Source organism: Talaromyces proteolyticus (assembly GCF_021365285.1).
Source record: "Talaromyces proteolyticus strain PMI_201 chromosome Unknown BGW36scaffold_14, whole genome shotgun sequence".
Classification (NCBI taxonomy): Eukaryota; Fungi; Ascomycota; class Eurotiomycetes; order Eurotiales; family Trichocomaceae; genus Talaromyces; species Talaromyces proteolyticus.
The window spans coordinates 769,522-794,697 of NW_025764290.1; the positions used below are offsets into that span (position 1 = coordinate 769,522).

The following is a 25,176-nucleotide window of genomic DNA, read 5'->3' on the forward strand; positions in this document are numbered from 1 at the left end:
GTTACTGGTTCTGAATAAGCCAAGTTCCAAGATGCAGTCAGATAGTTCAAAATTTACTTATATGATAAAAGTTTGCATACGGTGTCAACACTTTCTGTCTTTCAGCTTCATTTACACAGATTTAAGTTATAAAATCCTCTGTTAACCCAGTCTTAGCGCTGTTTTTGTATACTAGCAAAGGTAGAAAGGTGTGTAGAGCGTTGTGAAAGTCCTTAAATTTTCAAGAAATCCTGGGAAACCCAGGATGTCATTCTGCCCAGCATCGGGAGGAATGGGGAATGGAGTATTGCAATGTACAGGTAAAGGAAATTAGCATTTAAATAAATCTTAGGGCAACCTTTCCAAACAAATTTCATCTAAACAGGAGTTTAACCGGTAAGGATTCCTGTTAGTCCCTTCGCGGATCTTAGACATGTTCTCCTGAATACTATTATCGTTTACAGTAACTGATCGGGCACAGAGTTCTTGGCTGCTTTTGACAATCAGTATTCACCTCAAGTCGGAATAATTCTGCATCGACATCATTTAAGATGTGTGCAACTGTTACAGGAAAATGTTTTCACTGGTTGTTCTTGAATGGTCTCTATTCTTTTGTAATGTCGATAGAAGGTCCCGAAAATCAGAGTTAGAAAGGTCTGGCAGGTTGCTGATATCGTTGCTTAGAGCTTCTCCCATCTGTGCATCTCCTCACATTGCTCGCGTTTCTTATTGGGCATCTTGGTAGATGACAAAGTAGCAGATAATTTGCTCCTAAATGGAACACGGTAGATGGGTGAAAACGATAAGAATGTTGAAATTGACAAGACAGGTGAGGGCGAATAGGGTGATCGATGGCATTTATGGCCACGGGACTCCATGGTCTCACTCGAACTATGTGGTGGCGTCATTGACACTAGCATATCTTATGCTTTGAATGAATATTCAACCGATATTGCAATTACTATTGGAGAGAGAGTTTGGAATAAATAGTTGGTGGCGTATCTTAGAACAATCTACCACAGATTAAATAGCTAGATCTTTGTTAATGTTTGCTGTTATTGAAAAAGAGAGAAAAACCGACAAAAAATAAGTTACCACATAGGACAAAAGGGTACTAGAGAATAATGAAAGGAAGGTGTGAAAGAGTAATAGAAACAGGAAATAGTCCTCTTTAGTCATATATATTAGCCAGGTTATGATAAAGGAAAACGCTACAATGGTGACAAAAGTTTGACTATAGCACCACAAAATTGAATTTTGTATAGGAGTCCTCTTCATACCAATACTAATAATAGTTGAACCTTTTGCACTATCTATGTGCAGACCTCCTAAAAGTGTACGTGAGAGGATAACGTTCAATTATTGGAGCCACAAGCCTAAAAAATCCATGGATAAACTCTGGTATTACCCTCGAGACTTTTCGTCATAGACTGGCATAAATATTCATATATCTCGATGTGATCCCTTTCAGAAGCGCCGGACTAGTTGACGTCATGCTTTGTGGTCTCCGAAACGGATCGATGGATATTTCCAATGTTAGATTGTACCTAGTACATGTGAGAGAAAACCATTAGAATGAGATTTCCTACCTTTCATATATTTACATGTTAAGTTAGAATTTCATTTGGATCGTTTTTCTCAGCTGTAGAACATCTCAATTTTGAATATATATATACGTATGTATGAATGGCTATTGCAAATCCTTTTCAATATGCAAACCACGCACCATCCAAGCAGCGGCCAACCCAAATACTCCTCCAACAGCAAGAACATATCTCGCCTGATTCTCACCATCCGAAGAAACCCAAAACGTAAAGCCGACAATCAACGCCATCAGAATCTGCGGCGCGGCAATCGAAACATTATGCAGGCTCATTATCAATCCCGGGCCATGAGACCGCGAAAATCTCGCTGACTCCTGAGACACCTTTGTGCTAATCAGCGCAAATGGGATCCAGCCGGTACAGTACCAGCTCAGGCCGAGAACGCTAATGAGAAGCGTCGCGCCAACTACCGTGGACACCCACAAAGTGCAGATCATGCCTATGCCGAAGAGAACTTGGGAGGTCATCCAGAGGTTGGAGAGGGTTGCGTAATTTCGGAACTTTGATTGTGTGCCGTCATAGCGTTTGAATAGCCAGGGGAGTAGTATACTGGAAATAAAAGCCACGCATGCATTTAAAAGCATGGCTCGGGATCCGAATTGCAATGATTCGTTTTTGAGTATTTGTTGTTGTTCTTCATCTGCTGCTGCTGCATTCTGCAGGAGGTCATGGAAGGCTGTCACGTCGGTCAGTAAACACCGTCGTAAAGCTTAGATCTTAAAATCTTACCAAGATAATCAATGTATCTGTACCTATTAGTTTAGAACTCCATGTTTGCATTAAGGGCAATCACTCACGTAGTAACGTAGTAGAGAAATGGGAACCAACCCATCCAAGAAAACAACTGAATCTTCCAAACGCTGATCACCTCTGGAGAAAGACTGCGTATTACCTTCCACAGCCCCATAAGCGTAGTTTTCTGATGATTCGGCTTTTCAAATTTAGACCTCGGCGCTGCCCCATCTGTGAGAAAGACTGATAATGTAATGACACTAAAAACGAGACAAAATGACGTGAAAAGACACAAATTCTTGAAATGACTCCCTGTCATAAAGGGCTGCAATTTTGTCGTATCCATCGACCCGGCAAGCTGCGCAACGATATTTCCTATCCCCGTCATCCGCGCAGCCCATGCCGACACCATGGTCTGTTGCTCCGGACGACAATTCTCAATCATCATGACTCGTAGACCCAGCTGGACAGGTTGAATGGCAACGTTTAGGGTGAATATAAAGAAAACCACCAGAGCTCTGCTTAAGCCATTTCTCTGGCCGCCATCGAGCGTCAAATCGGGTGCCCATCCAAGTCCGAGAAGTGACATGACGAGTCCAATGAAGCCGGCAGAAACGATTAGTTTCTGATGGCCATATCTGTCGCTTATAATTCCGACCATAGGCTGGACGAATGTCCCGGCTAGTGGTCCGGCCAGCCAGGTCAATCCCGTTGCGGCTTGGCTGACGCCAACCGACAGCAATTGTGCCTGTCAATATGTTAGCTGATGCATAATTAATTTCTGAGGGCTGGCTATATTACAGATCCATATGAAGCTAAAAGAGCAAAAACGAGCTGGAGCCTAATGGGCTGTTAGCTTCGATCCGCCATTATCCGCTGGTGAACAACTCACGTCCCAAATCCACTCGACAAAACAAGCACATAAAAGACGCCTCGTGGCCGACGGATATACAAGGTGTCTTCGGGTGTCTCATCCATAGGTAAAAGTCGAATAGAATCCTCTTGAAACTCGTCATCATGACCGGAAGTTGACTGCGTGGGGCTCGCAACCGCCATCTTGCCGGCCGATGCCCACTGAGCAACGATTCCGATTCCGACAGGACCAGCTCCACGCACAACGGAGGATTTTACATAAAAGCAAAAATGAGCAAGCTATTTGGTGTAATTGAATAGTTTAATAATGATTGAATCGAGTGTTGTTATCGGAGAGCTCCAACTGTCGTCTGTGTTGGTTGTGTTGGGGGCTAACCCTAAGCCCTAACAGGAAACGCGGGGAATGCTTACGGCGCTGGCATGGTGACATCGCATCCCTGCTGCTCATCATCTGAGTCAGATTCTCGATTTCTTATGTGCCTGCAGAAAGCAATGTTTTTGGGAACATGCCAGATGCAAATTATCACAAATCGCGGCATTGTCTTTGTGCATAGCTGTAAAATAGTTGGGTTTAAGTTCGAGGCTTTCGATACTTCTAGTACTACATTGAGATCCGTATTCTTGTATGGATATAGTCTCCATGGATCTTCAGATAATGCCACAAGTGATAGGATCCGTCAGATTGCCACCTTCACCGCCTGTTAGCGCACACAAAAGGCCCGCAGCTTCCTGGATGACTTCATCTCGGCCATAAAACCACTGCACCAAACGGGGTCCCCTCAAGGGTTGCTGTAATAAATTTGGTTCTTATTTCGGCTGATATCTTATCAACAAATACTGTAAATAATAAAATGTCGCATGGAGAGGTCAGCCCTAACAATATACACTGCACGCTTCCACTGTTAAACCTTCTACCACCCACGGCCCTTTCCGATCAGACGATGACGATCTCTCCAATGGGAGTAGCGGCAGCATACTGATGTTAGCAGCCGATTCTGCTACTGAGACTGGTTGCTTTAGGTTATTAGGTGAATATGACGCCTTCGCTAAGATAAGCGTGTGAAAGTTATGAATATAGACTTAGCAAGTTGTTTGATATAAAGCAGTTTTGTAACAATGCCAAGAAAGTGTTGCCTGCTCTAGCCTACAATCGTACGATTCAGTCAACACTTGTCAGAGACAGGCGGTGGTCATATTAAAAAATGGCGATGGAACATATCACTGCTGTCCGCGGTCTACTTGTTCCTGTTCTTGATCCGTCTCTCTGCATCGGTACAGACGCTCATTCGGAACCAATCATACATATAAAATCTTCTACATCCGAATTCATCAAACCTGATGACCCAAACCCCGAGCCCATGCATAATTTTCTCAAGATTCCCAAAAATGAGGAAACCATTTATGACGGCAGCCGTGTTGCGGAAATCTATGCCCTGGATGACACTAGATTGGCAGTGTTTCTTCGAAAACATTACCTTACTCATGCAGAACGGATTGGGAATTAAATTGCTGGAAGATCTACTTCTTCTAGAGAGAATAACAAAGAAGGAGGAGTTGAAGCTTGAATACCCATATCCACAACGTGCTATTATTCAGTCCCTCATTTTCCAGGTCTTTACGTAATGGGCTTCTTCTCGATTTGTAGCTTGATCAATGGTTTCTAATCTCTTTCAGAATTCTGATAACCCTTGCCAAGCTCAAACTTTCCCGTATTGATCAAACGATCACGTTATTTAGTAGGAAGATCAATTGTCTCTAATATCTTCATTTAATATGTTACTGACTCTAAACATCCTTACTCAATCAATTTAATATGGCTTTTCCGGTCTTAATAGAGTAAACTGTTTTAAAATAGGAGTGTGTGATGTATACCCTAGCCCTCCCCTACCCCTTCCCTAACTAGCCCCAACCTTAATGCTCTGCCTGCCAGTCATCTAACAAATATGGGTATAACCAACACTGAATCACCACTTCCTAATGGCATTTATTATGATTATCACAGTATAGTGCCCTACTAACATAATGTTTCTATTATGTTTGCGCTTTCCAACTACTGATGGATCGGGGTTAGCCAGCATACAATCATCTGATCAATGTAACTAACTCTCAGCATGATGTGTATTGACTACTACTATATAAAGCGGAATATATGTAGAAGGGATAATAGTATTTGAATAACATTTAGCCAACCACTGCTAGCGTTGAGTGCATGTGAACTGATGAGGTTAGCAATTGAGGTAGCCAAGTTAGGAGCGAGAATCGTGATGGTAGTGTCAATTGGGGGGGATCGACTATAGAGCTTAATATTGTCACCGCATTTGCAAAGCATCTGGATTTGTTAGGCATCAGGGCATGGACGAGGGAGAAGAAAACTAGGGTCCTGAAGCTCGCAACAGCAGGCAAGGTTGATCCAATAATTGACGAAACGCTGCCTCTGACTAATACTGTGTGTGCGTATGAGAAGCTGGAAATGGGAACGCATGTCGGCAAGATAGCTCTACTGCCTTGAAAGTGAAGATGCGGAAAAGATAGCCGATGGGCGAGTTGACTAGTAACGAAATGAAATGTTATTCGCCACTCAATTGGCGATATGAATCCCTTCGGGTTTAGATTAGTAATGCCATGTCAAGATATCTCTCAACACAGAATATGACAATGAGATAGCACAATCAGAGGTCACTCAGATCTTGCTGCTGCATCGAAACATATCACGTGCTTTCTGTCCCTGTTATCTCTATTGACAGGGGGCTACCGCCTGCCGGATACAGTTAGCTCTACCCGCTGTCACTATTCAAAAAAAAAAAAAAAAAAGGAAAAAGATGTGAGACACAACACAAAAGAATCCAATGCATATGCAAATAACAAGTAATGATAGACATGATCATGTGGCCTAGGGTTGCCAATAATGATGTGGGTCACGGCATGCATGTCGTGTACAGCCTCCATTGTTCTGTACAATCACATATTAATTTAGCAACACCATGGTGAAGGCCTCGATGGGGTAGTTGAGATGACAAGTGTCCGGAACAATAATAATCATATTAGCCGCCGGCCCTATCGTCGAATGCTACTTCGGAACGGTGGTCGAGACCTCGACCCAGATTCCGATGTGGATATCTGCGTGGGACAAAAAGGGGCTTGGATTTATTTTATTTTTTCCACCTCGATAATCTAATTACCGACTGGCAACCAATGGCAACGGCGCGGAGAGCAGCAATGACGTCCTTGATGACAGTGGCACTTGTACCATCGGTCAATTTGATCAATTAATTGAGGCTGGAGAACAGGGTATCTGGAGCGAGCATAGTCAGAGATGGCGAGCGAATACGTCGTCGATCGTCCGGACAAGGGGCAGCAGCTCCCAACATTCCTTGGCGTCGCCAGCAGTATTATCTGTTGTCTTACCAGGCCAGCAAAGAGCAATGGATGGAAGAAATGTAGAACGAAGCGGGCATCGTTATGAATGCAAGGACGATCGATCTCGGAGTGCGGCGTTAGCATGATCAGCAATAGCAATGATAATAAAATACCCAGTGAAGAACTGCCCATATAACAGCAGAATAATACATGTTAGTAATTAAATAATAAAAGAATCACACAGTGGTAGACTGCAGTAGTAACTAATAGTCAGGTCTCTCCCTGACCCCCCACCTGCCTCGAGGGTGAAAGCAAGCCCGGGTCCAAGCTCCTTCCCTGCCAGAGCTTCTTGCGTCCCCCTTAGTACTTAATTGCTGTCATTACTTCATGACGCCTGCACAACAACAACATCAACATCAACAACATCAACAATAAATATTCATTCCATCTTCTCCCTCGCCTCCCATTGCATCGCCCCCCACTACTAGCGCCTGCCGGGCATTCATTCTGTAAGTACTACCAGCCTCCTGCCGCCCTATCTGATAATAGCGGGCGCTGTCGATCCTGGTCGCCATCGTGACCCAATCGACGGCCCTGCTTGCCCACGCCGCTCGGATCGACAGCTCGCTGCGTGGCGACTGCAAACCGCCCAAAGCCCGTTGTTGGCTCTGGCTTCCCTCACCATGCTGTCATGTTTCTTTCGCTTTTTCCAATTTGCCTCCCCTCCTTTCCGTCCACCACCAAGGCGTCTGTTTGTTGCTGACCAGTCCTCGCTTGCAACAGAATCCTCTTACGCTCGCAACATCCTCCCTAGTTAACCAACATTGCGGGAGACTGATTAAAAAAATACCAAAAAACCACAATGGCCGCTAAAGCGATCCCCGCTCACCTGAGGGCTCAGGCAGAGTCTGGCGCCCAGGGTGAGAACTTCGAGCGCAAGCACCACGGCAAGTCCCAGTCTCACATGGTAAGACTAAGACGCCGTTCGTGGTCACGGAACTGAACGAGCTAACACTGCCAGGCCTTCGAGAATGCTTCCACCAGCGTGGCCGCCTCCCAGATGCGCAATGCCTTGAACGCCCTCTCCGAGACCGTCGAGGACCCTAGCACGAAGAAGCGCTTCGAAGCTGAGATGGACAACTTCTTTGCTCTTTTCCGCCGCTTCCTTAATGACCGCGCCAAGGGCAATGTTGTCAACTGGGATCGCATCGCTCCCCCACAACCTAGCCAGGTCGTTGACTACGCCGAGCTAGGTAACTCCGCCTCCGTCGAGTTCTTGAACAAGCTCGCCGTCCTCAAGCTCAATGGTGGTCTCGGAACCTCTATGGGCTGTGTTGGCCCCAAATCCGTCATTGAGGTCCGCGAAGGCATGTCCTTCCTCGACTTGTCTGTTCGCCAGATCGAGTACCTCAACCGTACCTACGATGTCAACGTGCCTTTTGTGCTCATGAACTCCTTCAACACTGACGATGACACTTCCAACATCATCAAAAAGTATGAGGGACACAACATTGACATCATCACCTTCAATCAGTCCCGTTACCCTCGTGTTTTGAAGGATTCCTTGCTCCCTGCTCCCAAGAGCTTCAACTCTCAGATATCCGACTGGTATCCCCCCGGCCACGGTGACGTCTTCGAGTCTCTGTACAACTCGGGAACTCTCGATAAGCTGCTTGAGCGTGGTGTCGAGATTCTCTTCCTTTCCAACGCCGACAACCTTGGCGCTGTCGTTGATCTTCGGATCTTGCAGCACATGGTCGACTCCAAGGCTGAATACATCATGGAATTGACCGACAAGACCAAGGCTGACGTCAAAGGTGGTACCATCATTGACTACGACGGCCGCGTCCGCTTGCTCGAAATTGCCCAGGTGCCCAAGGAGCACGTCAACGAGTTCAAGTCCATCAAGAAGTTCAAGTACTTCAACACTAACAACATATGGATGAACCTCCGTGCCATCAAGCGTGTTGTCGAGGAAAACGAGTTGGAAATGGAAATTATCCCCAACGAGAAGTCCATCCCCGCCGATAAGAAGGGCGAAGCCGACCTCTCCATCATTCAGTTGGAGACCGCTGTGGGTGCTGCCATCCGCCATTTCCGCAATGCCCACGGTGTCAACGTGCCCCGTCGTCGCTTTTTGCCTGTGAAGACTTGCTCCGATCTTATGCTGGTGAAATCGGATCTTTACAGCCTGCAGCACGGCCAGCTTCTCATCGACCCCAACCGCTTTGGCGGTGCGCCCATCATCAAGCTGGGATCTGACTTCAAGAAGGTTTCTGACTTCCAAAAGCGCATTCCTAGCATCCCTCGCATTGCCGAGCTCGACCATCTCACCATCACTGGCCCTGTGAACCTAGGCCGCAACGTCACCCTCAAGGGAACTGTCATCATTGTTGCTACTGAGGGAAGCACAATTGACGTTCCCCCTGGATCTATCCTCGAAAACTGTGTTGTTCAAGGTAGTCTGCGAATCTTGGAACACTAGTTTAAATTCTGCATTCAATTTTCCTCTATATTTTCCCAGCAGTCGCCAATTCATCGAGATAGGCCCTTAAGGTCAAACTAATCATTTCAACTTCTTCTCGCGGCCGTACTTTCTTTGCTAGAGTGGATAGCGGCGAAGCACTTCGTGTATGAGTGGATGTTCTGCATATGATGTCGCGAAAGCACACGCATTGAAAAGTTGGTGTTAAATGGCCGCGATTTTGTCTTCTGGTGTTGTCGCCTATACGCATTATCTGTTACATACATTACTTTCGACTAGCGATATCAACTACATATTTTCCACTTCCAATCTCGTAGCGTGTTATATCACGATACTGTAATCCGGCTCAGATTTAATCAATTATCCCGGGTTGACACCTGAGGTATCGGCCGGGTAAAAGACCACTCCGGCTATTGCTAACCCTAACCACCATGACTGATTCATAGGAATAGTTGCAAATCAAGCAATGTGGAAGACTTTTCCTACACCCTCAGCCAATCATATCTCCCAGCCCATCGATCAGCTCTGACTCGACAAATCTGATATCAACCACACGTCATGCCATGAATCCTCTTCGCGATGCGTAACGTCATATGGTTTCCTGCCCCTTTCCCCTTTCGTCAACAAACACTGATGATGTTGGCCAGTTCTTCGCCACGCTAGCCAGAAACATGCGAACCGAGTACATTACGTCCCTGCACACTTACTGTCTCTGACCATCGACAGTTGCTCTGTGTATCAGTTTCGTGATGAGTACTTCTGCGCCGTTCAGATCGATTGCGCCGGGCTCGTCGCTGGCTTTAGCTAATGATGACAGCACGTCAACTGGCCGCAGAAGGAGTCTTGTGCCGAGGTGGAAGAAGAGAGTATCGACAGCGTGTCTGGCATGCAAGAAGTCGAAACGAAAGGCAAGTTCAGTTCATTGCAAGTTTGATTTGAGACTGACGCCTCCTTACCATCAGTGCTCAGGAACCGCTCCATGCGAGAACTGTCGTGCACTACACCGTGAATGCATCTTCGATGAATCTCTCGACCAGCGCCGCCGCGTTGCCGCCAAACGCACCGCCGAAGAACTCGAATACCACCGGGACATGCTCAACGATCTCTTCAAAGTAATCCGGTCCGCTAGTGAGCCGCAAGCCCAGAAACTCCTCGAACTAATCCGCAACGACGCGACACCAGAAGAAATCCGGCTATTCATCGACGAAATCCTTGCGGAGCTCCAAGCCATCGAACCAAATAGTAAAGAGAAGCAAGAGACAGCGGCACAGCTAAAGGCGCTTCGCAGCCGAGCGAATATGCAGGGCTCGGCACCGTCCTTTCAGCGCAAGGTTATGGATGTTAACTTTCTATGTGATAACCCGCCGATTCAGGTACCGGCGAAACCCTGGACGACGGTCAGTGATGATGATGCGTTTGTTTCGCATTTGATATCGCTATATTTCACCTGGGATTATCCGTTTTATGCGTTTCTCGATCGGGACGTGTTGATTAAGCACATGCGAAGAGGGGAGCGGGAATCGGAGTTTTGTTCGCCTTTTTTGGTTAATGCGTTGCTTGCACATGCTTGTGTAAGTCTTCTTTTCTACTACGGGAAGGGTGAATATTAAATTAGTCGGTGCAGCATTTCTCGGAGTATTCGGAAGCATATGGTGAGCCCGGCGATGTGACTACCAAAGGACAGAAATTCCTGCAAGAGGCCGAATGGCACTATAGCCACGAAGCTGATCAGTTGAAGCTTACGACGTTGCAAGGGACGATGATTCTTTATGAACGGTGGATATAACCACCCTTGTATCTGCATCATTAAGTGTTAATGACAGGTAGATACTCGATCTCCGGACAAGACGACTTGGGCTATACCATGTTGAAAAAGGCAATCGATGTGGCTGTACAAATGGGATATGTAGATGAGGAGGAGAGAGAAGTGACTGAAAGGGACCTATGTGGATATTCTGATGATTTAGTGGCGTCTTTAACAAAATCGATTTGGGGGCTTTTCCAAGTCGATACGTTAGTTTTATCTTTATAATCGTCTATGACGAGGGTATTGACAGAGTCTAGGGTCTCGCATACCGGCTTCCTCAAACCAAGTCGCATAAGACATGTGTACCTAAGCAGACTTCCACGTCGATCTGTACAAGAGGATTCAGAGCCCTGGACACCGTATCCTGCTCAGAAACTTTCTCGTCCGGCATATTTCGTTACATACTTTGACGAAGCCTGCTCACTTAGTGAGATTTCGAGGGATATCTCAAACACGCTTTTCACAGATGATGAAACTCTTGATGACGACAAACACCAACTTTCTCAGACTGTTGAGTTGCTGTATTGGAGGCTGAAAACCTGGCATGAGAGTTTGCCTGTGGAGTTCAATCAGGCTCAGAAACCGGCGCCGCATATCCTCTTACTTCAGTACGTATCTCCATCAATTTATAACTACGGCTATCTGATAGTTAAAGTATACGATACTACACCATACTCATCAACATGTTCAACTGCCCGCGCGGCCACAATCACCAGTCCAAATCCGTCGACGTCAAAACACCCGTGATGAGCGAAGGCGAAGGCGACAAAAATTCCATCGCCATCTCCTCTGCGCGTGCAATCGCGAAACTCGTCAGCATCCATCAAAAGGAATACGGGATGAGCCGATCGCACATTTTCACGCTGTACGCGGTGAATCTCGCGCTCTTCATTCTTCTCGACCGCGGCGCTTTTGATATCTCCGATCCAGACTGTATCGCACTCACCTCTGCGTTTGCGGTCATCACCACTCGATCGACCCTAGGCCATAGAGTCCTGTCGATCTTCCGACACTCGATACGCAAGACAACCAAAGACGCGAGCCGCTGGACAGAGCTACCAGAAGGTCTGCGCGAGATCCTGGAAGAGGAGGATTCGACGTTCTCAGACTCAGAGCTCGAAGAGCCTGAAGCTACGGCACCTAGCCGCAGTGCCTCGTCTTCGAGTGGCACTGGCGGCGCCATCACTGACGAGGATATGCCCCTGTCGCCACTTGGTCTGAAACGACCACCGCGTTTATCGCAATCATCAAAAACACACGGCCGGAAGGATAGCGGGAGTGGCGGAAGCGGAGGATTGTGTGAGATGCTATGTCGTTATGAAGTTATGAGTTTGGGCAGAGACGAGCATGTTCGGAGGAATAGTAAAACTAGTTCGAAGGGCGGGGAGTAGTGGTTGGTTTCCTTCAAGTGTTGGATTTATGCATCGTTCTTTATATCCGGATAAATTGACCCAAATGACGATTGCTTCTACACTTATCCGCGGCGGTTTTCCGCAACAGTCAAGATGTCTATCTGCGTTCTAACTAATCTAATCTTGATCTAGACACTCGCGATACATGTAACTAGACAAATTAACTAGCTACCTTGCACGCGGTGAAAGCAACTTGCCTACGTAAGTTGCCTACCGTTTGCTTCTGGAATCATCTAGGAATTTTATACATGTACACACCAATTGATATTATTTCATGAGCCTTCGTCTTCATTGATTTACGGTATAAGCTAGAGGAAATAGGTTTATGATAAGATACATGTATACAGTGTGGAAAACGAGTGTATACCAGGACTCACAACAAAATCACTCTTCATTCTGCTATCAACCCCCTCTTTTTCGCCCTCTTCGCTCTCGTTGCTCAATGTGCTGCTATCGCTACTTCCTACCCCCTATTCGCCGACGACTTCAGTTTCCACACCCAATACATGTACACTCTTCGCGATGTCAACAATCAAGCGCAAGACCGCGCGTAACGACGAGGCCTATTCGTAGAGATCTGTTTCTGGACGCCATTGTAGCGAACGATTTGAACGTGAGCGTACTAGAAATGGATATGTTAAATCTACTCCAATGCCTACGTAGGTATCGTTTGAGACGATATCTAACGCCGAATAGCAGCACTCCCGCTCCATCTCATGTTCGCCGATGGCATCATCGTGCCTAATTCCGACAATAGGCTATGGGGCGACGCGGTATTTGACGGTGTAGGATACAGGGTATCGGTGAGTTGTGGGGGAGCGGGGATATACGTTTGTTTTAATAGAGAATGGGGGAAGGGAGGAAGTTTTGAAAAAGGGAGGATTGTTTTGTTTATTTTAATTATTTGAAAGAAAATACCAATAGGTTGTTTATGCTGCATTAAAATTATAGCATCAATCACCTCATCGTATATGATATCATCGTCATCTACTTCTCCTGTTGAACCGGCGCGACGTTGCCGGTCTCAGGGCCGTATTCATCCGCATCCAAAGCGTTCATCTCCTCCTCCTTATCATTCAGCTTGCGGAAGACAGCGAAGAAGATGATACCCGCTGAGAACGAGGCACACGCCAATCCGACAAACATCCAGAGAATAGCTGGGTCGTAGGCAACAGGAGTCAAGGCTTCGCCAATGGCAGATCCAAATGCGTTAGTCAGCAGGTACATGGACTGGACGAAGGATTTCATGGTGGGAGGGGCCTTGGTATAGGCGTATTCGAGACCGGAGACGGAGGCGAAAATTTCAGAGATACCGATCAGCATGTATGCTGGGGTTTGGATGGCAATGTGGATGTTGTTTCCTTGGGCGACGCCATTGACCTTAGAAGCGTCGCAAAGTGGTTTGTCGTAGCAAGGTCCGGATACGTAGATCAAGTGCTGAACAATGGCGGCGTAGACCATTGCCAAGGAAGCAACGCAGAAGCCCAGTGCGATACGAGTGATGGGCTTGAATGGAATGTGCAATTTGCGCATGAATGGATAGACGGCGAGTTCAAGAATAGGCAGGAAAACGATAATGGAGATGGGGTCGAAGTTTTGCATCAGATCGTTTGGAATACCGTGTCCCGACATTTGCCCAGCCTGGGTGACGAAGTTGTTGGAGAACTGGCCGTATACAACCCAGTAGATCGGGTAGAAGGCGAAGACCTGGCAGGCGATAAGGGCACGTTTCACTTCGTCGACAAAGTGGTCGTCCCAGTGCAGAGAATGGCTGTGGCCGTGCTCGGCTTGCCAGCTGGGTTTGGCCGCGTCCATGTTGAAGTGCTTGATCATCATAAAAATGGCCTTGAAGGCATCGGTAATGATCTGGCCTTGTGGCGGGCGCACAACGTAGAATTTGCGGCCCAAGACCAAAACACCAGCACCAACCAGGAACATGCAGAGGCAGAGAAGGAAGGCAGACCAGAAACCGACATCACGCTCCATATACGGAGTGGCGAGAAGGGACAGTGAACCAACGTTAATACAACCGTAGAAGATCATGTAAATCCGCTGCACTGTTACAGCAGGGTCGATTATAACACGCTCACCATTGGGGTTGGTCCTGATGGCCATCTTCTTGCGGGTATACTGGTCGGCAATCAAGGGGGCCACGTTACTCTTGATACCACCGGTACCGAGACCAATAATGATGATAGCAACGATAAATCCACCAAGACCAGAGCCGTGCTCAAGGGCTGGGGGGAGCGAAGTGAAGAGAAGAACCGCCAGACCGACGATATAAACACCACAGAACCAGGCGATCGTCTTGTATTTGCCCAAGTACTGATCAGCGATGACAGCACCGAGAATAGGAGTCACTGATATAATTAGCCTATTTCCTCACTCATTCGAAAAAGTCCACCCACCGTAGCACCAGAACTGGAAGAAAGTAGAAAGACCAGTGGCACCCTCGTGGCCCATTCCCAGAGCACCACGACCCTCGCTGCCGTCGAGTGGGCGTTGGATGTAGTTCTGGAAGATACCCTGTGTTCCATAGTAGGTGAATCGCTCGCTGAGTTCGACCACGGCGACCAGCCAGGCGGAGGCTGGCAGATGCTCGGCAATGTGTCTCAACGTGCGCTTTTCATCCTCCGTGGGCTCTTCACCATCAGGGGTGACGGCGGGGGCCTTCTCGTCGACATCAAACTGCTTGACGTCGGCGACGGGTAGAGATCCTCCCGCGATATCGGTAGTCGGGTGAGCTGCTCCCTCGACACGGTCGAAAGACTGGTGCAGCCTGGAAATTTGTTAGCAGTGAAGCAGATTTTTCTGACAAAGAACTCACTGAGCAACCTCAGCCTCGTGCTCTGCCATTGCGATCGAAGTGTACAGCGGCAGGAGGCAGAATCAAGAACAGGTGGAAGAATGTAATGAGAACAAGCAAGGAAAGAACACCTCGGGGCGCAGGACGGGGTGGTGGGACACGCAACCATTAATATTAATAGAACGAAAACGACAAAGCAGAAAATTTGCCTGTTCCTGGTCCGTGAGGGCATATCCCTCGCCAAGCTTCCTGGACAAGTTACAATAGTGGAACTGCATTTGCATCTCCATGGTTGGAGCCTAGTGGAGCGCTACATGTGCATAACTCCATCGCGCCGTCCTATGGATGGGGAAGCAAGCGGTCCCAGCCGATCCGTTCGAACAGAGTGATGGGCCGTGGTGCTGTTCGGAGTTTGGTGTTTCTGGTGTTTCTATTGTTTCCGATTAGGGCGTTCCGCCCGGCTGCGGCTACGTGCGGCTTGTGAGTGGCGGAGAGCCAAGGCTTGGCACGGCGGCCTCCACCCGCTGGCGGCACCGTGATACGCCAATAATGTAACCCAAGCTTTTTTTTTTTTTTTTCTTTTGCCTTGTTTTTTTCTCCCTTGGCATTTGAACTTGTCTTCCTCGGCTTCTAGAAGTCAGTCGGAGCACCTACGGTTCTCCTTCACTAATAGTATTTCTTTGGTAAAGACAATCAATGCTGATACGTCTATTTTCAGGCGGCAGTCTTGTCGATCCAGGGCCACCGTGTTACACACCACACACACACTGGGTATGTCCCACTGCAGATCGATTCCATCGGGATCATGCAGTATGGAGCTCATCTCGACGGTTGCATCCAACTCGCATGGATGTTCCACCTTGGCAATAGCAACCGGCCAACACAATGTGTTTCTCCAACTGCCTACGATCTCACTTCGCACCAATCCCCGGGCTGCTGATGCCATTCAGAACTGGTCCTTGATTGCCAGCTGACGCTCTGACTGGCTGACTGCGCGACTACGCTCTTTTCAAATTAATTATTGCATAATGGAAATTCCCAGCTGTCACCAAAATCCACTTGATGCTTCTTCCCCGCGACTTGTGGTCCAGCACGACTCGGGTCTGCGAGACTGCGGGGACCGTTGAGCTATTAATTTATACAGGCTTGGGTTCTTGATAAAGGCTCTAAATTAGGGAGGAGGAAGAGCCTCCTGTGACTAGCATCCACGACGAGTATTAGTTTGTTGGCCAAGCCTTTCTCTGTGCCGACAGCCGTTCTGCCAACCGACTTTGTGTGATAACTAGGGGGCCAACCACACACAAGTGGCATAAACTCTGACGTTGGAATCACACAAGCACAGATCAATCTCACGTTGTTGCATCGGTAGCAAAACATCATTGTAGCCTGTAGGGGCTGAACTGGAGTTACATGATGTGAAGATCAGGATCGCCGCACAAAGGAATCAACAATCAATCACCGGCGAGATCTGATGCGGTACTGTTAAGACCAGCACTGGGCTTGCCGAAAGGAGCTGGTTCTGACAGCCGGACCAAGCGAGCCACGGTACACAGGCCTGTCCATTTCAGGAATGTCAGGAATGTTGGACCTACCGATTAACTTACTCGTGATTGGACGAGAAAATCTCTCCTCTTTCTATCACGATCCGACAGGCTGAGATCCGCCTCGCCAATAGAATCAACCGTGATTACGCTTCGTATGCTAACGACTATCAAACCCCTGTATTCCTTAGTTCAATATTAATCCCGAGTGTCTCAGATAATCTACCTGCCAATTCTGGAAACTGCATCCAATCCCGAAGACATTCAATACTTCCCCCTAAATAATAAACCCTTAACTTTTCCATCTCAATTAAACCTACACAGCTCTCAACCATAAACCAAGGCAGTAAGATTTGAAGCACATCAAACTAGTCCCGACGAGACGAAATAAATCGAGACTAACCGATCTGCAGTGTAGTGTGCATATCAAGCATTGCTCGTGAAACATCTTCCCCATTACTGCCATTGGCCAGGCATCCGTGCTTCAATACATCCATGTCTGATATGTTGCACTCAGTTTAGTTTGATACCCTGAATCTACGTCTGCCCCATAAAATGAGGACTTGGTTCGTCTCTCTTCGATAGAACATGTGGACTATTAACCTAACCTATATCCACTCAGCCGGCCATAGAGTAGTAATAATAAAACCCCAATTATTGAATCAACGACCATCACATGACCATTCACAAATTAAACGCAAAAAGTTATATGATAGGCACATGTGCAATTGCCTGGTGTTATAAATCTCAGATCTTCCCCAAACACCCCTGCTAAGTACATATGTACTATCTATTGATGTTGGTAGAGAAATAGTAGAGAAAAGAGCATTGAATCTGGTGAAAGCGTTCAATATTTAATATTGAACAAACGATTGATGCACGACCGCATCCGTCGAAACATTATCTACTACTCACTTGGTTTAGGGATTGGCTTGCTTTTTTCTTCTTCAAATTTTATTTTTGCCAATCAAAATGTCAATGACCATGTCATGCAGTCAGTGACTCGGTATACTGATGTTGACCTGTCATAAGAGTCAATTGAAGTTCATGGTAAACTTCTAGGGCATTTGAGAGGTAGGCGGATTACTCCATGATACTCGCAGGCACCGAAAGGACTGGATGCTTTGTATCAATTGATGTTTCCTTCCCTCAAACCTGGTCATAATTGAATCTCTTAGGTAGGACTTTTCGGCCACTGTGCAATAGCGACTGATACTGATACTCTAAGGAGGATTTAAGAATATTGTTCATTCTCAGTAATGTATGCATTTGTTTAAGTTGACATGAAAAATCGTAACGACAAAGTAAAATAAAATACACACGCTGCGGCAACTTCCCTATTTTATGCGTGCTTCTCCCCGGCATGTAGACCATGTAAAAACATGTAACATGAAAAGCAATATTATAATGCAACGATGTACCCTCGAGGGAAATCAATATCACTGCATGGTATCATAGGCTCTCTCCTTCGTCCATTTTATCTCATCGATCTTCAGTATTGTATCACCACCCCAGCCCCGGATGGGCTAACCCCTTTCATGGCGGGTTCTCTTCTTGACTGAATATGGATATCGCGCAAGTAACCAAAATTCAATCAGCTCAGACGCTGAACTTAGCCTTGGCACGGGTGCTGCCACTGTGTGCACTATCAGTGTGGCCAGAGAATTCAACAACATCCGCATCCTTCAAACGCAACACTTCCTTGAACCGACGCCCAATGCTCTCGAGAACATCCTTGCCCTTGGCAGCCGAGCGACCCTCTGTGCTCTTGTCACCGGGAAGACTCTTACCAACAGTGCGAGTCCACAGGCCAACACGGTAAAATCCCTTGCGAACGTTGACCACGACGCCCATGACCTCGTTGTCATCGTCGTTTTCGAGTGTCTCACCAATCGCAGCGAGCTGGGCGTGCAGCCAGAGCTCGTCAATTGGCACGGCACGCTTGTCCTTGAACGAGTATGACCACTTGCCACCGTGTTTGTTTTGCTGGTCTTCCCATTCCGGTCGGATTCCTTTCTTGAAGAGATGGTAATCGGCTTTGAGGCCGAGTTCAGAGGTAGGACTGATATTGTTCTACAGAAAACAGATTAGAAGTTGAATACCGAGAGTGGTGCGACCGACTAACATAGATGCCCCAGAATTCTTCAACGGAGCTGAAAGTCACGACTTCCTTGAGAAGGTCGTTCCAGTTGTCACCCTAATTACACCTGTCAACTTTGTTTCGTCGCAATATCATTTATCTAGAGCCGTACCTTGCCACTCGGGGGCTTGGTGAACCATAAGGTCCATTCGTGCATCAAAGGATGTTTGACGTTGAAGTTCTCAGGGTCGTGGAAAACCGTGACGATCTCGTTATCGCCGTTCTGGGCCGCAGCCTTTTCGTCGATGACAGCAGCAGCAGTGCCATTTTCAGTGATGGTCGCCATGACGGAACGTATGCGAGATAAGATGAAGGATAGAGTGTAGAGGATGCGCGGGGGTGGGCGGTGATTGCAGAAGAATTTGTCCTGCGGCGAACAAGGAAGTAGCGGTCCACAACCAAACGATCAAACCCGCTCGAGGAAAAATCGACCGTGAATTATCGAGTAGAAAATAATCCTGCACCAGGCAGACCACAGAAACAATATTATGTGGTAGATCGTGGCCCAACGCCGAACGAATTTGCAGTTCTTCTTTGTGTCTGGGACAGCGGATGTTTGAAGCGTAGCAACTTTTAATTATGTTTTTGGCCACCCAATGGAAGGCGGCGAGGGGCGCCAAGCCCTTTGCGCGGAAGCGCCAGCAGTCATTATTTACCTTCAGTTTACATTCTTTTAGTCTTTTATTTCTTTTTATGTTCTTTATAGCGAGCAATTCACCGGTCAAATCCGCTCGTCTTATTTATATATTTGCTCGCATTACATGTGCGCCAAAAGCCTGACGATATATTCAAGAAATACAATAATACAGTACTAGACTGACAGACCGATCGCTAAACCCAAACCACGGAAGACAAGCAGAACCCTCTATCTCAGTGTATCTATAAAATAACAACACCGAATCTATATCGATATCAATCAACATTTAGGCCTTGCTGTTGACAAAGCTCAAGTAGCAGTTCCATCCTGATGTACAATTAGCGACGGTCAAAGCGAATGACAAAGTCACCGACTTACCCAAGCTGACCACGTTGACGACCAGCACCCGGTACTCCAAAGGAACAAGAGCAAAGTTGCCGAGTTGAACGGTTGACCATACACCCAAGTTGGTCTTGTATGTAGACCAGTAGGCCTTGCGCAGTTTCTCCATCGGGTCGGAGCCCTCCATAATAGACATCGACGACAGGAAACAGAACAAGTTGACGGGTGTAAAGATCAACTGATCGGCCGCGACACGAGCAACGACTGTGGTGGCTGTGTTCTTGAGAACAACATGGCGCTGGAGAACGCCGTACCAGGCTGAAGCAGCAGGGCCAAAGATTGCTAGAGCCGTCAGAGAGAAATTCAATTTGTTGACAAGTGATTCAAGTTACCTCCACCGTAGAGAACCATGCGACCTGTTCGAGCGTAATCATGCTTGTCGAAGCCCTTCTTGTCGACAGCCTGTTGGGCTAGAACATCACCGGCTCCGAAGAGAGTCTGGGGTTGAGAAGATTAGAAAGACAATCCTATTGAAACAAGATATTAGAATTTGGGAAACATACCGCGGTGGTTATGCTCGACGTGAGCAGAGGCCGCTGGGCCATCTTGGCCGCATACCTAGAAAAGTCATCATTGATCAGCAGACTTGAAATACTCTTTGGGCGTGACTTTCGTCGTACCATCGCAACATTGTGAGCGAACGTCTGTATTGGATTGGATATGTTAGGGTTGAATTGAAGAAATGTACAGGGTTCAAGGAAAATGGCTGGCAATGGATACAACAGCTCGAAAGAAAGAAAAAGACAGACAAGAAGCAATGTCAGACCGCATGACGACAGAAACCAGGTTCTCCGCCCTGATAATAGGAAGTACAAGAGGCTAGCTTGTCCTGACAAGGGGCGCAAGCAGTTCCAGCAAAGATGGAGAATCCACCGGTGGACCCCGGTGAGCCCAGTGGCCAATGGGGGATTCGGGGCAGCCACGGCCAGCGAAAAGGCGGCGCACGGGCCAGAAAAGGGCTGTCACCTGACCCCCGCCTGCTACTTTCTTTTTCTGCGCGGGATGCCCGGCCCAATGCAGACATAGGGCTTAGGGCTACGAGCTCTAGGGTTTCCGCTCGCTTAGCCCGCGGTTCGTTCAAGAATATTACTGGTGGGTCCGCAGGAGCCACACTGATTGTCTGACTGTATAGAGAGTGGACAACCTCAAAAGTCGACAACTCCCGACCGCAACGACAACCCTCGCCCTCCTACTCCGTCGATCCCTACATTGACATACAGCAATCATGGCTGACGCTGCTCCCCGACGTGGAGGATTCGGTTCTCGTGGTGACCGCGGTGGTGACCGTGGTCGTGGCCGTGGCCGTCGTGGTCGTCGCGGCGGTGCAAAGAACGAAGAGAAGGAGTGGCAGCCTGTCACCAAGCTGGGTCGTCTCGTCAAGGCCGGCAAGATCACCTCCATGGAGCAGATTTACCTGCACTCCCTCCCCGTCAAGGAGTACCAGATTGTCGACTTCTTCCTGCCCAAGCTCAAGGATGAGGTCATGAAGGTACGGCTACAATTTTTTTTATGCGGATAGAAACACCGGTCATTTTGTTGGATATAAGAAAGAGCAATTTTTTCCCCACCTATGCCAAACACGATACTGGAAGATTGCTTATTCTTAATCGATTTGACTAACCATACTCTCGGAAACAGATCAAGCCCGTCCAGAAGCAGACCCGTGCCGGTCAGCGTACTCGTTTCAAGGCCATCGTCATCATTGGCGACGGCGAGGGACATGTCGGTCTTGGAATCAAGACCTCCAAGGAAGTCGCTACTGCCATCCGTGCCGCCATCATCATTGCCAAGCTCAGCGTTCTGCCCATCCGTCGTGGTTACTGGGGTACCAACCTTGGTGAGCCTCACTCTCTGCCCGCCAAGGAGAGCGGCAAGTGCGGCTCCGTCACTGTCCGAGTATGTATTATCCCATACCTCCCACCTCTACACATACTAATTACTTGCCCAGCTTATCCCCGCCCCCCGTGGTACCGGTCTCGTTGCGTCGCCCGCCGTCAAGCGTCTCCTCCAGCTTGCGGGTGTCCAGGACGCCTACACCTCCTCTTCCGGTTCGACCAAGACCCTCGAGAACACCCTCAAGGCCACTTTCCTTGCTGTCGGTAACACCTACGGTTTCCTCACTCCCAACTTGTGGAAGGAGACCAAGCTCATCCGCAGCCCGCTGGAGGAGTTCGGTGATGTTCTGCGCGAAGGCAAGCGATACTAGACGTTTGGTTTTCCGAGGAGAAAATGCATTTTGTTTTTTTATAATGGCCGGAGCATGACTTATTTCCATCATTCCCCTAAAACTGATTCACACCGACCTGCTTCTGTCAAGGCGGGGGGTCAGCGCTTGATTGTATAGTTTACTACTGTGAATGCAAGCATATCTGATCCTGATTGACTATTTGAATTAAAGATGCGTAGCCATAACCCGAGATGGATAGACTTACAGACCATTATAATGGTGTGATCGGCATATTAATTCGATATTGAAATTCCTAGTGTCTACCGGGAGACCCGCTTTACGAAGCCGTATTTTCTACTCTTTACTTTTTCCGGCTGCGTTTCCGAAAGGTCAAAGCCTCAATACTGTTTTTGGACTACTAATCTTTATACTCGGAAATCCGCAGGTAGTACAGGCGGGATGATTTCGAGTTACCAAAGTCAGTCGATCTCCTCAAATAATGATATCATCCAAGACTTCGGAGATAAGAGGCCTCAACGAAGACCGGATAAACCTTCAAGGAGAATGCCATGGTTAATATCAATATAGAGTAAAGACGTTTATTAGGATATATATATAACATACGACGCAATTTTCACTCCAAACCCTGTTGTAAGGTTAACAATTCTAGCCCCATCATCAATTAACAATTTAATCTCTGCGTTCAAATATAATGCTATGATTTGAAAGAAGTGCGGCGTTATCCAACATTCAAACGGAGTTTAAACGAGACAACTCTCTATAACAAACCAACTTACCAGGTAAGCGACAGGGATTTGTTTTGGATAACGGCCCCATTGACAATTTCATTACGGACGACGGCTGCAGGTTCGTATTGTCAGTGCAGATATCTGGGTAACTCCGAACCACCATGTGTAACATGGTCCCTGGCTTAGGTACGACTCGAGAATTTGAAATGCTGTCCTGGATCATCTGATCTCAGATCAGTTTTAACATAGAGATTGACCCTATCTTGAGTTAGCAGATGATGTTCTTCGATTAGGCCTTGGACGAGAACGAGGCCGGTTGATGTTATTTTTCTTTATATGCGTAACACAAGCTTGCCTTTGAGTTCAGATGACTTGATTAGATTGACTGTATAAGTATTTCCTTCGATCAACCAACAGCCATATGGAAAGAAGCTGTACAGACTGGCGTTGCTAAGCAATTTATGCGACATGCTCAGGCTACAGCAGGATACTCTGCCTTGAATTTTTCGGCAGGGCACTTGGCGTGAGTGCTGACTGGGGAGTCCAGAGCACACGGTCCGCAGGCTGAAAGAGGAAGTCGCCAGAGCAAACGGCCACATCGATTGCCAGGCAATCGCGGCTTCCCTTGTTGTCTCCCCTCTCCGCACGTGTCTCGCTCTCGTCTTCTCACTTAGTCCTCGCCTTTTGCGCTCCCCATTCCTTCGCTAATCCATCCTTTGTACACGGATCAGGACTACACGCAGCGTTTAAAATGCCAGCAACGTTCACAGCAACGCTTGTCATGCCCAGGGAGACCGTTCGAGGCAAGTCAATGATCCCAACGGCCACAATCAAACGACTCTGGCGGGCTTCCAAGGAAATCGATTCACCATCCCCTGTGCAGCGTAAACAAAAGCAATCTGAAAGTCCCAATTCAGACGAATTCGCCAGATGGGCTAAATGGGGCTGGGTAAGTGATGTGAAAGAAAGTTGGGAGGACGTTGATCCCTTCGGGTCTGAAGATCCTCTCGAATGCCCTGTCACTCGTAAGACATCTTCTCTCCGGATGAGGTCTGCATGTCTCTAACTAGTCCTGTTTGAATATAAAGCACCCGAATATGCTCATACTGGCAGCAACACGCCTATCAGCTTTGATCTGGCTCATGGCATGGAGCGCAGCTCTCTTTCCAACGCTGTCATTGACCCAGTCTTCCTGGGCGAGGATTTTGCAGCATTGCTCAAAGTTCCTAGAATCCCATACACTGAGAGTATTTGGGTAGACCTCTGGATTCCCATCAAAGCTGGAGAACAAGTGATTCCACTCGATGGCCAGTATTTGTCATCGTTGAAATCATTTGCTGGGCTGAGATATTTGAAAATCAGTGGCATGCTAAAGTCCTACCAGAAGGAGATATTTCAAGCTGTCTGGGAGATGGAGTTACTAGAGGAGCTTGATTTGAGAATGGCTGAGGAGCCGCAGCTTTCGCTTGGAGTGTACTGGCGGCGCATTGAGAAGGGGTGGTCTCCAAAACGACGTGAGCCCCAGGTTTACAGGTGCCCGTAAGTAGTCGACCAGGGTATTACCATTGCATGCTTCTCACTACTATATTATTACATAGTGGTGACGGGAAAGGACGCATCAAAAAGCATTTTGGAAATGCAGAATACCTTGAAAACAGTGTCATCGAACTAGCAAAACCACGATTCGACGAAGGCACTATCGAATACGAAACCTGGGCAACACAAACCCTTCCCATCATTAACCTGACTCTGAGAGGCTTCGTCGTTGACGCCATTCCATTTCATAGCTGCTTCTATGGAAATAAACTTCGTGAAATCACATTGACGGACTGCTACGACGCCGGTTTCTATCTCCCGTCTGACATGGCTGATGATGTTCGCATCAATATCGACGGCTTTGAAACGGCGACCGTGGCACCTATCCACGATCTTCCCAAGGAACTCAAACATATCACGTTGAAAGACGGCAAGAAAGTTGACGAATACCCCGCTCACGTTGAATCGCCTCATCCTCTACACTGGTTCACCCCGAAAGAGAAACCCCTCCCGACTACTAGCCCTGACCCACCGCCATACAGCCCTGGCAAACACCCTAACCGACATGCAACCGTTGGAGGGCAGAATATTTCTCCTGCGCCAGCACCAGGTGGAAGACTGTCTCTGTTTTCCTGGCGTCGTCGCAAGGATCATTCAATTGCCATTGGTGAAGAAGACGAAGATTAATCAGTCTATCAGTCACGACTGCTTCTTCTATCCATCATCTTATTTCTCCTTTTCTATTGAATTTGAAACGACGAATCCAACTTCTAATGATTTCACGAGTAATAACGGCGTCATGCAGATCATCTTGGCCAGCTTTATTTAAAAGACAATAGCCATCGAAGTCAATAACATCCGCTTTCAATACCAAGCAACGGGTGTATTGCCTTCTTTATTGCTGCTGTCTTCTTGGCGTTTATTAGGAGCTATAGCTATTGCATATGTT

General features: G+C 47.5%; 11 protein-coding genes across 11 annotated transcripts; 4 read left to right on the forward strand and 7 right to left on the reverse strand.

The window, feature by feature from the left end:
* Window positions 1-1,669: 1,669 nt before the first annotated feature.
* Window positions 1,670-3,371, reverse strand: BGW36DRAFT_433029 (major facilitator superfamily domain-containing protein; the record flags this gene model as incomplete). The annotated part of the gene is made up of 5 exons (XM_046221214.1): window positions 1,670-2,259; window positions 2,313-2,329; window positions 2,381-3,063; window positions 3,117-3,156; window positions 3,208-3,371. The coding sequence occupies 5 exons, from the start codon at window positions 3,369-3,371 to the stop codon at window positions 1,670-1,672; spliced, it is 1,494 nt and encodes a 497-aa protein (XP_046066354.1).
* A 2,637-nt stretch (window positions 3,372-6,008) lies between these two features.
* Window positions 6,009-6,802, reverse strand: BGW36DRAFT_390166 (uncharacterized protein; the record flags this gene model as incomplete). The annotated part of the gene is made up of 1 exon (XM_046217441.1): window positions 6,009-6,802. A coding segment is annotated over exon 1 (374 nt), but the record flags the coding sequence as incomplete, so codon positions are not given.
* Window positions 6,803-7,031: 229 nt separating this feature from the next.
* Window positions 7,032-9,376, forward strand: BGW36DRAFT_390168 (putative UTP-glucose-1-phosphate uridylyltransferase Ugp1). The gene is made up of 2 exons (XM_046217442.1): window positions 7,032-7,512; window positions 7,567-9,376. Exons 1-2 carry the CDS (start codon window positions 7,408-7,410, stop codon window positions 9,028-9,030), a joined length of 1,569 nt encoding a protein of 522 aa, XP_046066356.1. The 5' UTR covers window positions 7,032-7,407; the 3' UTR covers window positions 9,031-9,376.
* Window positions 9,377-9,600: 224 nt separating this feature from the next.
* BGW36DRAFT_390169 (putative C6 transcription factor) lies at window positions 9,601-12,415 on the forward strand. Its single transcript, XM_046217443.1, has 6 exons — window positions 9,601-9,938; window positions 9,993-10,601; window positions 10,655-10,806; window positions 10,858-11,043; window positions 11,095-11,445; window positions 11,493-12,415. The coding sequence occupies exons 1-6, from the start codon at window positions 9,780-9,782 to the stop codon at window positions 12,226-12,228; spliced, it is 2,193 nt and encodes a 730-aa protein (XP_046066357.1). The 5' UTR covers window positions 9,601-9,779; the 3' UTR covers window positions 12,229-12,415.
* A 683-nt stretch (window positions 12,416-13,098) lies between these two features.
* BGW36DRAFT_329568 (putative MFS peptide transporter Ptr2) lies at window positions 13,099-15,479 on the reverse strand. The gene is made up of 3 exons (XM_046212801.1): window positions 15,077-15,479; window positions 14,658-15,028; window positions 13,099-14,609 (listed from the first exon to the last, which is right to left on the reverse strand). Exons 1-3 carry the CDS (start codon window positions 15,103-15,105, stop codon window positions 13,237-13,239), a joined length of 1,773 nt encoding a protein of 590 aa, XP_046066358.1. The 5' UTR covers window positions 15,106-15,479; the 3' UTR covers window positions 13,099-13,236.
* Window positions 15,480-15,655: 176 nt separating this feature from the next.
* Window positions 15,656-16,094, reverse strand: BGW36DRAFT_66933 (uncharacterized protein). The gene has a single exon (XM_046222502.1). It carries the CDS (start codon window positions 15,999-16,001, stop codon window positions 15,693-15,695), a length of 309 nt encoding a protein of 102 aa, XP_046066359.1. The 5' UTR covers window positions 16,002-16,094; the 3' UTR covers window positions 15,656-15,692.
* Window positions 16,095-17,820: 1,726 nt separating this feature from the next.
* On the reverse strand, window positions 17,821-19,281 carry BGW36DRAFT_351162 (cap binding protein). The gene is made up of 3 exons (XM_046213347.1): window positions 18,849-19,281; window positions 18,722-18,793; window positions 17,821-18,669 (listed from the first exon to the last, which is right to left on the reverse strand). The coding sequence occupies exons 1-3, from the start codon at window positions 19,020-19,022 to the stop codon at window positions 18,196-18,198; spliced, it is 720 nt and encodes a 239-aa protein (XP_046066360.1). The 5' UTR covers window positions 19,023-19,281; the 3' UTR covers window positions 17,821-18,195.
* A 126-nt stretch (window positions 19,282-19,407) lies between these two features.
* Window positions 19,408-20,593, reverse strand: BGW36DRAFT_390177 (putative integral membrane protein, Mpv17/PMP22 family). The gene is made up of 5 exons (XM_046217444.1): window positions 20,396-20,593; window positions 20,279-20,333; window positions 20,108-20,213; window positions 19,752-20,057; window positions 19,408-19,700 (listed from the first exon to the last, which is right to left on the reverse strand). Exons 1-5 carry the CDS (start codon window positions 20,404-20,406, stop codon window positions 19,660-19,662), a joined length of 519 nt encoding a protein of 172 aa, XP_046066361.1. The 5' UTR covers window positions 20,407-20,593; the 3' UTR covers window positions 19,408-19,659.
* A 407-nt stretch (window positions 20,594-21,000) lies between these two features.
* Window positions 21,001-21,981, forward strand: BGW36DRAFT_401512 (40S ribosomal protein S2; the record flags this gene model as incomplete). The annotated part of the gene is made up of 3 exons (XM_046218753.1): window positions 21,001-21,264; window positions 21,414-21,671; window positions 21,724-21,981. The coding sequence occupies 3 exons, from the start codon at window positions 21,001-21,003 to the stop codon at window positions 21,979-21,981; spliced, it is 780 nt and encodes a 259-aa protein (XP_046066362.1).
* A 976-nt stretch (window positions 21,982-22,957) lies between these two features.
* Window positions 22,958-23,341, reverse strand: BGW36DRAFT_66994 (uncharacterized protein). Its single transcript, XM_046222503.1, has one exon. The coding sequence runs from the start codon at window positions 23,288-23,290 to the stop codon at window positions 23,024-23,026; it is 267 nt and encodes an 88-aa protein (XP_046066363.1). The 5' UTR covers window positions 23,291-23,341; the 3' UTR covers window positions 22,958-23,023.
* A 108-nt stretch (window positions 23,342-23,449) lies between these two features.
* Window positions 23,450-25,068, forward strand: BGW36DRAFT_440909 (uncharacterized protein). Its single transcript, XM_046221542.1, has 3 exons — window positions 23,450-23,716; window positions 23,780-24,230; window positions 24,290-25,068. Exons 1-3 carry the CDS (start codon window positions 23,473-23,475, stop codon window positions 24,912-24,914), a joined length of 1,320 nt encoding a protein of 439 aa, XP_046066364.1. The 5' UTR covers window positions 23,450-23,472; the 3' UTR covers window positions 24,915-25,068.
* Window positions 25,069-25,176: the final 108 nt, after the last annotated feature.

Coding starts and splice junctions, on each gene's coding strand:
- BGW36DRAFT_390168 (XM_046217442.1), top strand. CDS start 7,408: ATGGCCGCTAAAGCGATCCCCGCTCACCTGAGGGCTCAGGCAGAGTCT. Junction 7,513..7,566: donor GCAAGTCCCAGTCTCACATG/GTAAGACTAAGA, acceptor TAACACTGCCAG/GCCTTCGAGAATGCTTCCAC.
- BGW36DRAFT_390169 (XM_046217443.1), top strand. CDS start 9,780: ATGAGTACTTCTGCGCCGTTCAGATCGATTGCGCCGGGCTCGTCGCTG. Junction 10,602..10,654: donor CGTTGCTTGCACATGCTTGT/GTAAGTCTTCTT, acceptor TAGTCGGTGCAG/CATTTCTCGGAGTATTCGGA. Junction 11,446..11,492: donor CCGCATATCCTCTTACTTCA/GTACGTATCTCC, acceptor TGATAGTTAAAG/TATACGATACTACACCATAC.
- BGW36DRAFT_329568 (XM_046212801.1), bottom strand. CDS start 15,105: ATGGCAGAGCACGAGGCTGAGGTTGCTCA. Junction 15,029..15,076: donor CACGAGGCTGAGGTTGCTCA/GTGAGTTCTTTG, acceptor ACAAATTTCCAG/GCTGCACCAGTCTTTCGACC. Junction 14,610..14,657: donor CTTCCAGTTCTGGTGCTACG/GTGGGTGGACTT, acceptor TAATTATATCAG/TGACTCCTATTCTCGGTGCT.
- BGW36DRAFT_66933 (XM_046222502.1), bottom strand. CDS start 16,001: ATGGCATCAGCAGCCCGGGGATTGGTGCGAAGTGAGATCGTAGGCAGT.
- BGW36DRAFT_351162 (XM_046213347.1), bottom strand. CDS start 19,022: ATGGCGACCATCACTGAAAATGGCACTGCTGCTGCTGTCATCGACGAA. Junction 18,794..18,848: donor CCAAGCCCCCGAGTGGCAAG/GTACGGCTCTAG, acceptor AGGTGTAATTAG/GGTGACAACTGGAACGACCT. Junction 18,670..18,721: donor AAGAATTCTGGGGCATCTAT/GTTAGTCGGTCG, acceptor TGTTTTCTGTAG/AACAATATCAGTCCTACCTC.
- BGW36DRAFT_390177 (XM_046217444.1), bottom strand. Junction 20,214..20,278: donor CGTCGAGCATAACCACCGCG/GTATGTTTCCCA, acceptor TCTCAACCCCAG/ACTCTCTTCGGAGCCGGTGA. Junction 20,058..20,107: donor CATGGTTCTCTACGGTGGAG/GTAACTTGAATC, acceptor TGACGGCTCTAG/CAATCTTTGGCCCTGCTGCT.
- BGW36DRAFT_66994 (XM_046222503.1), bottom strand. CDS start 23,290: ATGTGGCCGTTTGCTCTGGCGACTTCCTCTTTCAGCCTGCGGACCGTG.
- BGW36DRAFT_440909 (XM_046221542.1), top strand. CDS start 23,473: ATGCCCAGGGAGACCGTTCGAGGCAAGTCAATGATCCCAACGGCCACA. Junction 23,717..23,779: donor TCTCGAATGCCCTGTCACTC/GTAAGACATCTT, acceptor TTGAATATAAAG/CACCCGAATATGCTCATACT. Junction 24,231..24,289: donor CCCCAGGTTTACAGGTGCCC/GTAAGTAGTCGA, acceptor ATTATTACATAG/TGGTGACGGGAAAGGACGCA.